General features: G+C 38.8%; 1 protein-coding gene across 2 annotated transcripts in view; it reads left to right on the top strand.

Annotated features, from left to right (window-relative positions):
• Window positions 1-18,062, top strand: part of LOC144595969 (transcription factor Sp3-like) — a 30,251-nt gene extending 12,189 nt beyond the window's left edge. For both annotated transcript variants that reach the window (XM_078403968.1, XM_078403966.1), the window contains exons 5-7: window positions 11,895-12,117; window positions 13,184-13,383; window positions 15,847-18,062. In XM_078403968.1, coding sequence (XP_078260094.1) covers window positions 11,895-12,117; window positions 13,184-13,383; window positions 15,847-16,175 — 752 coding nt within the window. In that variant the 3' untranslated portion in view covers window positions 16,176-18,062. The remainder of the gene's footprint in view (window positions 1-11,894; window positions 12,118-13,183; window positions 13,384-15,846) is intronic.
• Window positions 18,063-18,406: the final 344 nt, after the last annotated feature.

Raw genomic sequence — 18,406 nt, 5'->3', positions numbered from 1 at the left:
CACATATCTGAAATCTGTTTTGGAAACCACCCCATTTAGTCGTGGCCTGTGGAAATGATAACAAAATGCAAAGTAATTAAAGATGTTCCTTTTAATGATTGAGACCCCATGCCTGGAAAGATCACAAGAAGGCAAGACTCTGCATTAATTGCTGAATACAAACGTACTGGCTGCAGTGTCACAGTATCATAAAGGGTGAGTTTGATTCAATAATCCATTGAGTCATTCTTAAGACAAGGAGATAGGATATGTTGGCAGTTCTATAACAAAAATCTATTCTAATTTCATCAAAGAAATGTTCTCGGATAATTTTGTCTAACCTGTAACAATGTGGTTTTCTCTTTTAACCATGTTTTGAAGTGGCCTAACAGGTAAATGACTAGACAAACTGGGCTCATCAGGCAGAATTGTACATCCTGGGAGTCGGGTTTGGACAATCGAAATGCAAATGCAGCCTTTTGACGCCATTAGATATCTGAGGATATGACCAATTTGGGGAAAACCGCGCCACATTAGACATGGTTTGACAAAGACGTTTTTTAAAAACGGCTCTTTTAACCAATGTTCCAAGCTATTCTATCGGGATACCTGATCAGTCGTTCCTCAATTAGGATCAACCAATTAGAAATGGTGGCAATGTGGTGCACTGTCAGGAGAGAGTGAAATTAAATACCTCAACACTTCCTTTGGATGCTGGGATATCACAAGGAATTGGGTGAAATGTGGCAAGTGACATTGATCTACACTCACTCCATCGGTCTTGGTGAGAACATTGCACATATCCCAAAGATATCTGATGGACTAGTTTCAAATAGTATGTAAGAGCTTGTTACCATCAATACAATGCGGGACAAGATGTTGGAAAAATTAATGGGACTAAAGATAGGCAAGTTGCGAGGCCCTGATGGTCTATATCCAAGGTTTTTAAAGTGGTTGTGTAGATAGTGGAGCCATTGGTTAATGTTTCTCGAAACTCGGAGTTCTACGAAGGTACCAGTGGATTGGAAATACAAAAAAGGCTCCAATGTTCAAGAAGGGAGGAAGATAAATATGGAAGATGCTGGAGTCCATAAGGTTGTAACTTATAAAATAAGTCATATTTATAACCTATCTTTTGGAGAAGTTTAATGTAATCGAACCAAGTCAATTTGGATTTATGAAAAGTAAATCAAAGTTGGACAAATTTGTTGGGGTTTTTGGAGGATATTGCCTGTTAATGAATTTGGATTTTCAGACTGTATTTGACAACATGTTACAGGTTGGTATACAAGATAAGAGGTCACAGTAGACACAAGGAATTGTAGATGCTGGAATCTTGCGTAGAGCACAGTGCTGGAACTATTCAGTGGATAAGGCAGCGTCTCTGGAATACATGGATAGGCAATGTTTCATATCAGGACCCATCTTAGGATGTCACGGTTTGAAGAGGTCATAACGTTGGGATGAGATGGAAATTTGGCAGCTGTGGTAGGGCTTGCACCCCATTGTTTCCAACAAGGCGAAACCAAATAGTAGCTCGAGTATCGACAGCAACGCCACATCATTGATAACTATCAGCATAGGAGCATCTCAAAGCTGTGTTCAGTCCACTCCATTACTTTTCCGTCGCTGGGCCCTGGGTCGGCACCATGGAGGCGTCAGGAGAAAACTGCAATAGTGGAGAGATTGGTACGGCAGTCGATGAGAGCGCCAACCGATGGACGAGGATGGACCACGTGGAGGTCCAGTGAGGACCCAGCATGGGGGGACTGCCGTGAGGGGGGGGGGGAAAGAACAAAGGAGGACCTGGCATGGGATACTTTGTAACTTTGTCGGCGCTCTTTATGTGGCGACTATTGCATACCTTGGGTATGCACACAAAGAATTTCACTGTGACTTGTCACATGTGACAGAGTATTTGTTCATTCATTCTTTACCCATGGGTATAAAGCCACACAAATCTAACACCATCTTTAATTTACCCGTGATTTCACTGTAGCTGGAGGAATAACAGATAATGATGAGTCATGTACAGGAGGTAGATTGATAATCTAATTGTTGCTCACAACGTCGGCAAGACGGGCGAACTGATTGTTGATTTCAGGAGGGGGAACCTGCGGATCCACAAAAAAGACATAGGTGGAAAATAGTGAAGAGTTTCAATTTCCTGGGTGTGCATATATTTGAAGATCAGTTCTGCATCCAGCATGTCAATGCATTCGCAAAGAAAACTCATCAACGCTTCTTCCTTCGAAGATTGCGGAAACTTGGAATGTTGCTGAACACTTTATTAAACTTCAAGTGTTTGGTAGAGAGCATACTGATTGCTTGTATCAAGGCCTGGTCTGGCAACTTGAATGCCCAGGAATGAAGGAGACTACAGAGAGTGGTAGACACTGCCTGGTTCATCACAGATACCGATCATCCCCACCATCGAAGAGATCTATAGGAGGCTATGCCTCAAAAAGGCAGCCAATATAAAAGACCCACACCCTGGCCATGCTCTCATCAAACAGGCCTGAAACCAGGTTCGAGAACAGCTTGTTCCCAACAACCAGAAGGCTGCTGAAAACTACACATTAACAAAAGTACACTCGGCAACTGATCTTCAATGGATTGTGGTTTGGTTGCACTACAGACCTTGGTTTATGAGCTGTTATGGTTAGCTAATATTACAGTTAATAATTCATTGTAGTTTTGATTACTATATTATTTATTTGGCAAAAGCCTGAAAGAATTTCAGTATTTCTCTTGTTGGTAGATTGTTGGACAATTAAACATGCTTGGCTCTTGAATTGTGTTATTGATTGGTAATTGACTTTGATGCAAAAACTAGTGTCAGAATAACAGGTCTTTGGAGGAGGGTGCAGAGTATAGGATATCCGATGACAGAAATATGTGGGAATACATGTTGCAATTAAGACATTGTGATTCTGCAATGGGATATAAATAGGTTGAGTGACAGGTAAAAACTTGACGCGTGTAAAAGTGTAAGGAATCTAAAGGTGGACTATTTTAGCTTTTATGCCCACTTAAGATTCTGAGGGGTCATGACTGGAAGATGTTCCCAACTAGGAGAATTCTAAACAAGGTTTTACAAATATTTAATAAGAGGCCGTCATTTAAGTCTAAAGTGCATAGTAATTTTCTTAAGGTGGCCAATATTTGGAATTCTTGATGGTTGTCAAAGCCAGATCATTGGGGGTATTTAGAGAGTAAATAGACAAATGTCCAGAAGATCGGGGATGTAAAGGCTGCAGGGAATTGGCAGAGAGGAGGCCAAGGCCAGCCATGAATATATTTGAATGATGGGGCAGACTAGAGGGGCCAAATGTCCTATTCCTGCTGCAATTTTATTCATATTCTTTTGTTAACTGAATCAATATGTTGAAATCCAAGTTGAAAAGCAATTTGATGAAAGCAGAGATTATTGGAAGACAACAGAATGGATTGCGTTAAGGCTGGCCTGCAGTACCAGATTTAGGTTTATTGTAGTAACGTGTTCGGAAGCACAGTGAATAGCTTCGCTATGTATGCTATAGATAATACTGTAGTTACAATTAGGCCAAAATCGAGCACGGTAGATAAAGCAACGGGGAAGATGCAGAGCACAGAATATAGCTCTTTGCATTGTAGCGCATTAGTTCTACATACAGTCATAGAGTCATGCAGCACAGAAACAGACCCTTTCATCTAACTTGCCCTTGCTGACCAAGATACCCCATGTATGCCAGACAAAATGGTGAATTACCTACATTTATGATAACAGAGGGGAAGAAGGTGTTTGTGAGTCTGGTGGTGCAACGCCTTTCACTTAAGAAAGGTGGTGTGCTGAGATGTGGAAGTAAAATCTTGCTGATTTTTTTACACCTCCGAGCTGAGTAACAAGTTTTACAGAGACCTGAAAAAGCATGTAATGCTAAGGCTCTCCATTTGGACCCAGACAGGCTTTGACAGGTTATGATTGGTCGTGAGTTTTTTGTGCCAAAGCATGTGTTTTTTTAAGTTTTCAATTGACTGACATTTAAATCAATTATTTATTAATAGAATAAAAGTTGTCTAAAAAAGTTAAGATACAGGCGACTCCAGCAATACAGCCATGTGGGTAATAGATTCCTTCTCTCCAGAGATGCTGCCTGACCCGCTGAGTTACCCCAACATTTTGTGTCTACCTTCGATTTGAACCAGCATCTGCAGTTTTCTTTTCTTCAGAAATTGATCCGTACTGAGTTCATAAATCACTACACAGGTATTTGATATTCATGAATAATATTTGCTCCTGTGGGATTTATGTGGGGGGAAAAAAAGTAAATGTTTACAATTATTTTCAAATGTTTTGATGCATCTGCTGATGGAGTGGCTTTGAGTTACAGAAAAATGAGTTGAGGGTCATTTTTGAGGAATGCCTGTCCTGCACCCCTGTGTACAACATGAGGGTAGCTTTTAATTAGAAACACATTGGATCATTTAGAAATGATAAGAAAACAAATGGAAAGTTAATTTAATTTTAAAAGTCTGCAATATTGGGGGAGGTGTGTTAATGTGAATTGGTGATTGGTTGGTTATCCTTTTGAAGGCTGTAGAAATTAATGAGTTTTTTTTCCGGCTAAAATCTCACTTGGTCAAAGGCCTCCAGGATCCCCATCTCTCAATTATTTATCATCTGGAGGTGGAAGCATAGATAGGTGACATCGCCTATCCATGTTCTCCAGAGATGCTGCCTAACTCACTGAGTCACCCCGACTCTTTTTTTTTGTAAACCGCCATCTGCATTTCCTTATTTCGGTACAGTAACCAAGTTTGCTGTTGACATGAATGTAGATAGGAGGGCGTGCTGTGCTTAGGATATTTAGGTTATTTAGACAACAAGGCATAGATAGATCGAATAAGTAGTCTGAAATTTGGCAAACGGAATTTAATATAGGAATGTGTGAGTCTTGCACTTTAGTAGGAAGAATCAAAAGTCTATTTAAATGTAGAGAGACTGCAAATGAGTGCAGAGTTCAAAGCATTCTTTTGCATAAAACTAAAGTTAGTGTGCAGCTGTGGAAATTAAGACAAATAGCATGTGGCCATTTATTGCTCGGGTATTGGAGTTTAGAAATGGAAAGCTTTTATTAGAATTGTACATCTCTTGGTAAGGCATACTGCCAAGTTTTGGTTCTCCTTTTAAGAAAGGATATTCAAGCATTGAAGGTAGTCCAAAAGAGATTGTGTCGGCTGATTTTTGGGATACAAAAGTTATAGACAATAGGAGTAGGCCATTCGGCCCTTCGAGCCAGCACCGCCATTCAATGTGATCATGGCTGATCATTCTCAATTAGTACCCCGTTCCTGCCTTCTCGCCATACCCCCTGACTCCGCTATCCTTAAGAGCTCTATCTAGCTCTCTCTTGAATGCATTCAGAGAATTGGCCTCCACTGCCTTCTGAGGCAGAGAATTCCACAGATTCACAACTCTCTGACTGAAAAAGTTTTTCCTCATCTCCGTTCTAAATGGCCTACCCCTTATTCTTAAACTGTGGCCCCTGGTTCTGAACTTCCCCAACATTGGGAACAGGTTTCCTGCCTCCAACGTTTCGATAAGATCCCCTCTCATCCTTCTAAATTCCAGTGTATACAAGCCTAGTCGCTCCAGTCTTTCAACATATGACAGTCCCGCCATTCCGGGAATTAACCTAGTAAACCAACGCTGCACGCCCTCAATAGCAAGAATATCCTTCCTCAAATTTGGAGACCAAAACTGCACACAGTACTCCAGGTGCGGTCACACGAAGGCCCAGTACAACTGCAGAATGACCTCTTTGCTCGTCACAAATAGTTAACAAATTATACCAGCATTCTTTGGACTTTAGTGGAATGAAGCTTGATGTTAATGATGTTGTTAAGGTGATAGTTAAAACACAAGAAACTGCAGAACGTGGGAATCTTGAGCAAAAAATATGCAAGAGAAATTCTGCAAAATGGTGCACCTCCACTGTAAACTCAAGGTATAACATTCCTCGCTTGAATATTAGGTTCAAATGAGGGAACCAGTCCCATTTCAAAATTGTATAGTAGAACATGTGGTGGACAGCATTGGGTGTGCTTCAATTTCGGTTTTTAACAGTCATAAGTTTCAAGAACATCCTATCCATGCTGATCAGAAATCCAGTGCGGATAAAGACAAGTTGAAGTACTTGCAGGAAAAAATTGTTGTACAGGCAATTCTCAGGAATGGAGCTCACATGTAACCTGGGATATGCCTATATAATGAAATGCTCCATGTTACTTTGCTTTTTATTTTTGACTTTTTTGGAAGTAAAATATGGTGCAGATGCTTTGGAATTCAATATCAGTTGATTTAATTATTTTTGTAATGGTTTATCAATGATTTTGAGATGTAGAGCATCGAGCACAGAGTCTCTTGCCCAGAGTTAGGGAATCGAGGACTAGTGGACATGAGTTCAAAAAGATAGGTTCAAGGAAAAGATTTAATAGAAATCTGAGGGGTAACTTTTTCGCACAAAGGGTGGTAGGTGTATGGAATAAGCTGCTAGAGGAGATAGTTGAGACTGGGACTGTCAGAACGTTTAAGAAACAGTTAGACAGGGACATGGATAGGACAGGTTTGGAGGGATATGGACCAAGTGCAGGCAAGTGGGACAAGTGCAGCTTTGACATGTTGGCCGATGTGGGCAAGTCGGGCTGAAGGGCCTGTTTCCACACAGTATTTCTCTATGACTCTACTTGCAAACCAATTTTCATTCAGCTAGAAGTATGGGTTAATCCATATTTACTTTCTCCCGAGGTCTCCACTGTCACAAGCCAGTCCTTGGCCAATTCAATTCATCTCATATAAGAAAAAAATAAAAGGGTAACATTGTGGATACATTAAAGGCTGCAAGACCAGACAATATTGTGGCTGTTGTCCTGAAGATATCTGCTCAGAATAAGCTTTGTCCACCGTAAAGGTATCCAGGCATTGTTATGAAACTAGCAACCTTCTGATAATGGTGGATAGTTTGAATACTTACACTCCACAAAAAAAAGGGACATTTGATTAATTGCTATCTCATCTGTTGACTCTATCATTAAAATGATGGAAGATGCCTTCGACATTAATGAGCAACCTGCTCGTGTACATAATTGAGTTTTTACGGAATTGTTTGGCCGGAGACCACATCATGGTTTTAGTCCAAACATGAGCCAAAGAGCTGAATCACTGAGGCGATTACTCACGACTCCAAAACAGTGTTTGAATAGTGTGCTAGTGAGACAAGTCATTGGGAATGGAGAAAAATTCCACTGGTTGGAGTAGTTCCTTGTACAAATAGTACAAATGGTTATAACTATTAGATATTAATTATCAGCTCCACAACAACAGCTTAGGAAAGCACTGCTGTGCAGATTTCAAAGTGCAAAGATAAATGTTCATTGCTTCAGGTGCTTTAATGTTTGTGCATCTTCTGTTTGGTGATAATATTAAACAAGAAAGAATTTTGAGTACAGAGAAGGAAATAATGAGGCTTCAATTGAGATGACAAAGTCAGTGGTGAAAAGACGCAAATGTGAAAAGATACAAAGTAGCCTATTTTGGTGTGTAAACAAATGTCTTCAATTGGGTTCTGTTGATATTTTAAAGTAAATTTGTGTAATTGCACACTAGTCGGCGTGTAGCATAAATATACAAGATGCAGAATGTTATGCTGTCCTAAATATTGAATTCAGATAGAGGATGCCTTCCTGTATTAGTAGAGGGCCTTGATGAGATTACACCTGGAGTATTGTGTATCTCTTTGCCTAAGAAGAATGGATGTACTTGGCATGGAAGGAATGCAATGAAGATTTCTTGATTGTTTCCAGGGGTGATGGCATTACTGTATTGATGCCATGCTGTAGCACCCATCTTTTGATTATTTAATTGTCTACGGTGAATGAAAGAAAATTGTTCCCTTGAACTGCTGGTGCAATACAACAGGGGCTATTTCCAACATATTGTCTGCTTGGACAGTGGTGATCAAATTAGATTTCCTTCGTGTGCTGTCAACGTGGCTTGGGTTACCACGGTGATGTTAAATTTTATTAAAACAAAGAATGGATATCTCTGAGATTTAGCTGTCATTTTAGGCTGTGATATGACTGTCGACTAGCTGCTGGAATTCTATTGTAGTGGACACTGCACTGTTATGAACCAAATACATGAAATTTATGAGCTGCAAGAAAATCCAGCTATTCTTTCACATGTTTCCTGGTAACCAGGCATGATATTTGGGTTGCAGAAACAAGGAACTGCATGCAGATGCTGGTTCACACAAAAAGACGCAGTGCTGGAGTAACTCAGTAGGTCAGGCGCCATTCCTGGAGAACATGGATGGGCGACGTTTCGGGTCAGAGCCCACTTTCAAAGTAGGATGGGTCACTACTCGAAGCGTTGCCTATCCATGTTCTCAAGGAATGCTGCCTGACACACCAAGTTACTCCAGCACTTTGTGACCTTCGATATGTAGGTAATCTGCTTCATGCTGAAAGCGGGGTGATAAGCCACTCATTGACCAGAAGGATACGATTCTCCTCCAGCTGAGAACTTTAAATGGGTATATTTATTCAAGTTACACCAATTGTTACAACAACTTGGTTACAGCATCAATTTGCTGAGGACACTGATGATGTGGGTACTAATATGCAGGCATGGTATACATTTGAAGGCTTGCAGAACCAGCAGGATGTTTTACAAACGGAAGATGGTGGGAATTTTTTTTGTTGTCATTCATCTATCTTTTACATGGACAGAATCAGTGCGCAGCTTTTTACTATGTGATGATCCAATTTTCTAACAATAGGTATGTTATGGGAATCTGTCCAAACTGAATGCCTATCAGTGGGAAAATGGAATTCTCCTTGTTTCAAGATGACACGATTGCCTCCTTACCTTTTTATCTTCCCAGTATTGTTATGCTGCTACTTCCCAGGTTCAGAACAAGAACCTGAACTAGAAAGTTTCTTCATTTCTGCAATTACTTGCTTGCCTTTGCTTTTTCCTTCAATTCCTCAACTTCTGTCTCCACCAAAAGCTCACAACTGTCGACTTGAAGGAAAGCATCTTGCTACTGTGACTTCCTTACTTCCTGAAAGGACTCTATTCCATTTTTCCATTTTCTTTGTTTCTGTTACATTGCCAAAGTTCACAATTGTGCTTCTCATTTCTCACCATTTTCCCTCAACCATGCTCCTCCACAGCTTGGTTAATAGGCCTTTTACTGTGTCTGTGTCTCCACAACTTCCAACAATGGATGTTATCTTCTGCAATGTGATATCACCAGCAAAATGTTCCTCTTTCAGCATTTTGAAGGGACCATTTCCTTCAGAATGCTCCTGTTCACCAATTTCCATCAAAGTACATGCCATCATCATAAGCAGTCAAAGGAAATACTACATCAGCACTTTTACAGACCTCTCAACTCTTCCGAATTTGGCGGAAAGTTTCCGATTTTGTCTCACATTTTTCCGCAAAACACATGCCTCGCCCTGCCCCGCGGCCCGTCCTGCCTGGCCTCGCTGTGTAGTATGAGGCCCGTTGATGTTGAGAGGGAATGAAGGGGGAGGGGTCAGGGTGTAGGGGTGGGGGGAGGGATGTGGGTGAGGGGGTTGGGAGGAGGGTAGTGAGGGGGGAGTTCAACAGTTCAACAGAGCTTTATTTGTCATTCGGTACCAAGGTACTGAACGAAACTACATAGCAGTCATACCAAAAAAAGAACACAAGACACATGACCCCAACACAAACGTCCATCACGTGACTCCAAACACCCCCTCACTGTGATGGAGGCAACAAAACTTCCACTCTCTTCCCCACACCCACGGACAGACAGCTCGTCCCCGACCGACCCGCACAGTCCCCGCAAGGGGATGGAAGTCCCCGCGGCCGAGCCGCACCGGGCGCTGAAACGTCTCGCGGCCGAGCCGGGCGATGGAAGGCCCCGCGACCGAGCCTTGCGCAGCTAAGTCCCGCGGCCGAGCCGCACCGGGCGATGTTAAGTCCCGTGGCCGAGCCGCACCAGCGATGAAAAGTCCCGCGGCCGAGCCGCACCAGCGATGTAAAGCCCCGCGGCCGAGCCGCATCGGGCGATGTTAAGTCCCGCAGCCGAGCCGCACCAGCGATGTAAAGCCCCGCGGCCAAGCCGCACCGGGCGATGTTAAGTCCCGCGGCCGAGCCGCACCAGCGATGTAAAGCCCCGCGGCCGAGCCGCACTGGGCGATGTTAAGTCCCGCGGCCGAGCCGCACCAGTGACATAAAGCCCCGCGGCCGAGCCACACCGGGCGATGTTAAGCGGAGGGGACATGGACTGTTGTGATTTGCTGTTGAAGACCACTGGAATGTCTTCAATGAAATTAGATATGTGCAGTTTTAAATTAAACTCTCTTCATAACTTAGTCATATATTTTATGACCATTGTTCTTTTATTCAATACCAAGGGAATTGGGATGTGTAAGAAAAAGCAAAATAGAAAAACCAAACAAAACAATTTTTTCTTTGTGTTGTAAAAAGTATTTCTTTTCAATAACCTTTCTATAAATAGCAGGATACACTCATGATAGGCCTGACATTGTACTGTAGTCCAAGAACTACACTGTTGGAAATAATAGTTTTTCACACATTAATGTAGCTCAACACGTATGCGCATTTGGCCTGCATACTTTTTTTTGCTGAAAAGTTGCATTGCGCGCCAGATTATGAATTTTGATGTAAAATTTGGAATTTTGGACAACAAAATTATGAATTTGTAAAATCAAATGTTGGGAGGTCTGCTGTTACCTCCTTTCTTCTTGCTGCCCAGGAGCCAGAACCATTATTTTTATGGATGAAGCAGGGAGCTGCTCCTTCCAATTTATTATGTTATATTTACTTCTCGCGGTGGTCGTCTCAACATTGGGGAAATCACATGCAGATTAGGCGAGTGTCTTGCAGAGCATCTGTAGGTTTGCAAATACAAACTAAAGTTAACCAGCTACCCATTTGTTAAATCTGTTCTCATTCAGGTTCTTATAAAGTTTCATGCTTATTTGTGAAACAACATCTTGTGTTGTGAGTGGGCACATAATCTTCTGAATTCAACATTATTTCAGCATTTGTTTTATCACATTTGCAGTGCTCATGATTTTATTTGTAACGAAGCACGTTTATTTGTCTTCTGTTTGTCTTTCTACCTTCAAAATAACTATCTTTATTATTCATTAATGCTTTCACCATCCCTTTGACCTGGCATAATTAACATTTAATCACTTCTACCCTCCATGTTTTCATTCTTTCATCTGCTCCTTTTACTTAGTATTTTTTTAACTAATTTTCCTTCTTACACTTCTTTTTCCGATAGCAGCCATCAACCGAAAATGTTAACGTTTTCTTTCCACACAATACTGCCTGACCTCGTGTTTCTGCAGTGTTTCTGTTTCTAGCATTTCCAGTTGTTTTAATATATATTAGAATTTTGATTGGTGTACAATGCACCAATCATGAGTTAACTTAAATTGTTTGTCCTTTATTACTCCATTTGCAAAGAGCTAATATTACAAAATTTCATATTAAACTGATTTGTTTTTTTGAGTGCATTGTTTTGCTGAAAACACAGCAATCTCGGACATCAATAACAAAGCTTATCATACCAGAAAGTTTTCTTTTGTGTCCTAATACATGCATTTAATTTTGATCTTGCAGAGAAGTTTTCTTTAAAAATGAATAAAATTACAATACTATATATATATCAGATTTAGTAATACTGGAAAGACAAAATATCTGCCAATAAAACTTTTCAAAATAAAAAAATGACTATGAAATGATATTCATGTATTTCAATAATGGTTGATGAAAGTTTAGCAGAAGAACCTTTGTGTTCTTGAAATTCATAGTTGATGGTTGAACATGACCTTGTTCATTCCAGATATTCAAATTAAAGAAGAAGAAGACGATTCTGAATCGTGGCAACTAGCATCACAGCCTTCTGCAGTGACTAATGTGGGAAATGCATCAGTCCTTGGTTCCAGTGATTTAGCACAAGTATCTGTGAATCTGGATGAGGATGGAAATGACCAGCAGTATCAACCAGGGAAACGCCTTCGCAGAGTTGCATGTACCTGTCCCAACTGTAAGGATGTTTTGGGAAGGTATGCTTGCACTTAATACAGAATATTTTATTTAAATTATGTTAATTCTCTTTTGGCTTGTCTGTGTAAGCACCACCATGATCGCTACCTCAAAATCTTATGGAACTGGTATGGAAATTAGCTGCTTTCTAACTGTTTGGACTTCTTGAATGTCCAGCAACAATTTGTGAATGATGCTTGCATGAGTAGTCCTAACTATCAATGACCCAAGTATTCATTTTGGCTTGAGAATTAAAGTAATTTGTTCCTCTTTAATGTTGTATCTCATTAAATATTTTTTGGCTGTAAAGTCTGCCACCCAATAAAGATTTTAATGTGATTGGTGAACATTTATTGTTTCGTCAGTGCTGAACTAAATTACCCGCAGGGTGCTTCTTATTTGCCTTTTAGTTTCAGGATATATGGAGGTAATAAGTGCTTCCTTGTGAAAAGATGGAAATCCGTACCTTAAATTAAATTATTTTATCCTATTTAATCATCAATATCCATTTTGTTTATTTTGCGTAGACTTGTTGAAAGTTGAGAGTGTGTGTTTGCCTGTAATGCTTAAACAAGCACCTAATTTACACTAATTTCTAGCCGTTTAAAATGCAGCTTAAACTGTTTTAGCAGCCAACTGCTTTTGAGCTCTAAACGTGATTACTTACAGAAAATGTTCAATTTTGCACTTCCTTTTTGAACCTGCAGGTTACAAGATGGAAAGAGGCCGGATTGTCCATGTTAGTTCAATGCAAGAGCAATCAAACTAATCCCATCACCCTATCCTTCCCACAGCTGTAAAATATTTTGCTTCAAAATATTTGTCCAGTTCCGTTTGGAATCTACTCCCACAATCCTCCCTCTCAGTGCATTCCATATTAACTCCTTGCTGTTTGGAGAGAAAAATGCTTCACTTGTAATGTGATTTACTGTTCTTTTTTAATCAATTGCATTTTCACATAGGTAACAAGTTGATTTTGATTGCTGTTTAATCTGCAGGAAGTTTTAACATAATATTAAACCTTTACATAATTCAAAGAATAGAATTTAAATGCTTCAGTAATACTTTCATTGAATTTTTCTTCAGATCCTCCAGTAACTTGGGCAAGAAGAAACAGCATATATGCCATTTTCCAGGTTGTGGAAAGACTTATGGCAAAACATCCCATCTTAGAGCTCATCTTCGCTGGCACACAGGGGAAAGACCTTTTGTGTGTAACTGGGTTTTTTGTGGTAAACGGTTCACTCGCAGTGATGAGCTGCAACGTCACAGAAAAACACACACAGGTCATTTTCATATTTCTTCCTTTTTAAGATAGTGATGTAACAGAATTTTATTTATCCTGACACGTTACTGTTCGTCCCTTGTGAATTCCCAATTATTCCTAGCAAAACTCCCAAGTTTGTTCTATGTTTTATAGCCACAACTACATGCAGGAAAATGGCTCAACACCAAAACTATGGTTTATTAATTTTCATAAATTGAGTTTTTTCTATTAGATTATGTATGTTATTTCAACAGCTACAATGCTGTTGACGAGTACGATTGTATTTTAATGAAGGGTGTTAAAAATATTTAATCTGATGGCACGAACCATATTTGTAGTCATTGGTGTCTAACATCTAGAAGGTGCTGCATCAGAGCTGGTGGAGAGCACATACATCTCTCCAATCTGCTCCTTCAGAGCATCCGTTGGAAAGGAGGAACAGGGACTGTGTGGGACATGTTGACCACATTTTATTGAATTCAGTTTTCCTGTATTGTTATTTCCTCTTTCATTATTGACTCAAGCATATCACCAACAATAGATATTAAACTAATTAGTTCCCTGCCTTCCTGCCACCATTTTTGTATAAAGGGAATCGTACTGGTTACTTTCCAGTACTCTCAATGCCCTCAAGAACTCAACGAATTTTGCAACAAATGCAACAAATGGGTCCACTGTCTCTGCAGCCACCGTCTTTAAAAGATTATTGGGTGCCATCAGTCACCTGCAATTTATCTATCTTTCGCCTTGAGATTCTCGAGCTCTCTATCCTTTTGCGTTTGAGATTTTTACAACTACTTCGGTGAAGACGGAAGCAAAAAAGGGATTAACTTCTTTTGTTTCCTGTTCTTAATTCACCAGCCTACTTCTCCGTTGGCCCCACATTTGCCTCAGTTGGCTTGATGCTGGCCCAAGGAAAATGGGTTTGACCAAAATGTGGTTTTGATAAGGAGATCGTTGGAATGGTTGAGACAAACTTTCTCAACAGTGACCCAACAATGTGCCCTTTTTTTTGCATTAAAAGACCAGAAGTGTGATGTTTCTCCATTCAACATTTTAGCTCAGTAAACGAAATTACAACTTTATATGAAATGCGTCTTCATTCAACACTTAGTGCATGCACTTGGTCTTTTTAAACTGAATTTGAAATTAGATTGAAGAGTTGAAAGGTTATTATTTTTCATAATTTAACTCTACACTTTTTATTTTGATTATTTTTGCTCTAACTTAAAACAAAAATGGCATTTGTTATATTTGTGCAAGACTATATGGTGGTTGATTTCCTGATGTAATTTTTGAAAAAGCTTTATTGTAGGTTCAGTTTATTTTCCAGTTAAATCAAGGTCATACAGCATGAAAATAGGTCCTTCGGCCCAACTTGTTCATGCCAACCAAGATACCCCATTTAAGCCCGTCCAATTTCCTCGCGTTTGGCCCATGTCCCTCTAAACTAGATTTCAAGCTGTACATTTGGAACCTTATATTTAATTTTGTGTTTAAACAGCAAAACTGATCAGAAATTTTTCGAAGGATTGAGAATTTGGAAGAAGGTGGTGTAACATCATAGGTTGAAAGTTATTATGGAGTAGTGCAGGTAGTTCTATTAAATTGCAATAGTTGCTTTCTGAAGATATGTTCTAGAGAAAATCACATTATAGTGACCTTTGTGTCAATGGGAGGAAATTGGTTGGGGGATAGAATGTTTCAGACTTGCAAGACAAAGTTAATTTTTTCCCCTGCAGGATTTTCAAAAATTCAAGCCTTTTTAATAACACTTTTTGTTATTGCAAGCTGAAAATGCTAATGACTGAATGTTACATCGTTTAATTGAGTGTCATTGCAGTGTGAATAGAAACGATTGCTTGTCAATTGCTATGGCCATCCATGGTTAGGGTAGCAGCTGTTTTCTTAAGAAACAATGGTGTCTGTTTACTGCGGGGAGACAACATGGAAACTGGTTCCCCCCCTCCCCCATACTGTTGAAATTCTTAACAGCTTTTTTCACGTGGCCATTTTTTAAGCAGTTCTCTAGTTCCCAATCAATATCACGTTGTAACCAGTTCTGCCCACAAAATGCAAACAGTGATCTCTAATTCATCACTCGCGTTATATCCAATTTGTGTTATGGAAACATTATAGCGGACTTATCTGTAATTATACAGACATCGAATTTTTAAAGTCCAAATAGGTAACAAGAGTTGGTATCTTGTAACATTTTGAATTATGAATAAATTTGTTTTTCAATTAGTCATTGAGAAAAGCACCAAGTGCAAAAGATTTTAGTCTCACTTATTTTATATATAATCTTCAGATCGGTTATCAGGCATGCTTCCAACATAACAAGAGTGATAATACCTCAAAATATCTTCTCTAAAGTGCTCAGGATACTGTGAAATGTGTCTTTTAGTGCAAGTACATCTTCTGGAGATGTTAATTTTTTTTCCTTTCCTTGTCCCCACCTCCACCATCTTATAACCTGCAGGTGAGAAAAAATTTGTCTGCCCAGAATGCTCCAAGCGCTTTATAAGAAGTGATCATCTTTCAAAGCACATTAAAACACATCAGAACAAGAGGGGCAACCTTTCCAGCCACAACAGTGCAGCTATATCATCAATGGAAGTGACTTCAGCCTCGGATGTTGGTATCCTTGCATCGGGAGGAACTATTATGTCGCCGGTAATAGCAAACATTCAGCAGGGTCATATGGAAGGGATTGGAACTGATCATTCTGATGGTGCAAATACAGAAGAAATGTTGCATAATACCGATATACAGTTAGTCACTATTGGTGGGGATGACTGTATGGACTAAATTTACAGAAAAACAATGTGTTAGTGGATTTTATAAAAGAGCAAAAGGCTAGTAAATTTTATGCTTTTTCTGCGGTCTTTTTATCAGTGTGATAAAATTTCATCTATTATGGAAAAGTGACATGTCACTAAAATGCCTTATTTTCTATGTATTTGTAATACAGTATTCATAACTATTGAACACTGGCAATGTTGCATGTACATTTTACAGATGCTCACCATGTAGCAATTTTCAAATATAGCACTCATGATAGATTATAAACACAGGAAAATAGCTATGCAAACTGAGGGGGTTGGGGGGATCTTGAAAATTAAGACTTGGGGTTGATGCAGTCCAGAATGGGAAAGTTAATAGTATGTACATCTTGAACACAATTTATTGTGATATATCCGTTTTCTATTAAATTTCGTAGCAATTTTCTAATTCAACATTACATTTTCTGATGTAACAAGCATATTTCAAACATAAAAGGGTCACTGGTCTGCATTCTATAAGGTGATTAGTAAACTAGCTGTTTGTCAGTTTAGTGTCTAAGTACGCATTTGTGTGTTACTAAGCTCTTTATAAAAGAGGAATATTGTAAAAATGGGAACTGAAGTCTTAATCTATTTTTTCAATTTATTAAAAGCCATTTTTTGCTAATGTTAAGGATCATCTGCCAAATAACTGTGTTGATTATATTTAACTTGAAGTTACAAAGTGGCTACTAAATGAAGCTTCTTTGACACTTTGCAGATCCTTATGCATCTCTACCCTTTGTAATTTTCTATATTCAAGTTTTTACCTTAACTATTTGTTGCGCATATATATATATATATTCAGTTTGTATTTTTATTATGTATTTGTTAAGGCTGCAGAGGTATTGCTTAACTATTTAATCTCAATCATCATTTCAGCACCATAGAAATGGATATATAAATGCTACCATTTGACTTTTATTTCTTTCCAAACCGCTTATGCAGTGCTATTACAAATCACACCAGTTTTCCCCAGAATATATTAGAGACATCTTGTGCCAGTTTTTAAAGTACTGAATCACCTCGTAGTTTGTACCCTTTTGAAATTTATTTTTAACTGTCTTGTCCTTTTTGTAATGAAATCAATTGTGCAGAATAAACATTCAGATTGCAATATAAACCGGCTTTGATGAACCAAATTGTGATTTCATTAGTTTTATTTTGGTTCTTAGCACATGAACCACTGCTATGATGGGATTATCAGTATCACATGGTTTAACATTATTCCTTGAGTAAAATAATATGGGCATAAAAACACAACTATAGAATAAAATGTTTATGATGAGTCTTGATCATTGTTTCTATTTTTAATCCAGTTACTCACTAGCGTTTTATGATTATCCAGAACTTCCTCCAAAAATATATTATACTTCAGCATAGGACATGAGACCACCTGAGATTTTTCCAACAGTGAGAATTGCAGTTCGTGTGATTCCTTCACTTCAGTATTATTTTTTTAACTTGTCACAAAAATGTCAAGTTCCAATGGAAAATGGGCCTGAAACTAAGATGTGTTATTTGTGCAAGTGCCAACAGCTGAGGTTAAGTGTGTTACATGTGAAAATAATGGACAGTAACATTCTGTAATAATTGTTATTTAAAAAAAGAACTTATGTTCATGTTTTAGAAGGGTTAAGCAATTTTCTTTGCATTTGGAGCTAATTTCGATCATTCTTCCTACCTCTCCCACCTCACCCCATCCCTCCCAAAAACGTTAGGTGTTCTTTGAAACAATGATGAAACTTGATTTTAAAATTCAATAAAGATATATACATACCATGTGGAAATTGTGTCTAGGGTTACATGTTCCTTCCAAATGTATAAATATAAATTAAAATGCTAATAAAGTAAGATTATGCTATCAATAAATTGCTGACCTTATTTAAATTTTATCAATTTTCAGCTCTTAAAAGGGAGTTTAATTATATTATGATGCCTGCAGTAACAATTATGATGCCTGCAGTAACAATTTTAAACCTTTGTAGTGCCTAATTCAGATGGAAAAATAAAGTATTATAAAATTGGTTCCCAAAGATGTCTAATGAACAGATGGGATTGAATAGGTTGTTTAAATTGATTTTCGGTGCCTATTATCCTGGTTGCATGTGCTACTTTTTTTTGGTATGAAACTTTTTATTTCTCTGAAGATTATTTCAAATTTGGAAAATAATCAGATAATCAACCATGCAGTCATTCTGGAGGAAATCAAATATT

This window comes from Rhinoraja longicauda, chromosome 8 (genome assembly GCF_053455715.1).
Source record: "Rhinoraja longicauda isolate Sanriku21f chromosome 8, sRhiLon1.1, whole genome shotgun sequence".
Taxonomy (NCBI): Eukaryota; Metazoa; Chordata; class Chondrichthyes; order Rajiformes; family Arhynchobatidae; genus Rhinoraja; species Rhinoraja longicauda.
This window is presented reverse-complemented; position numbering and strand designations above follow the sequence as displayed.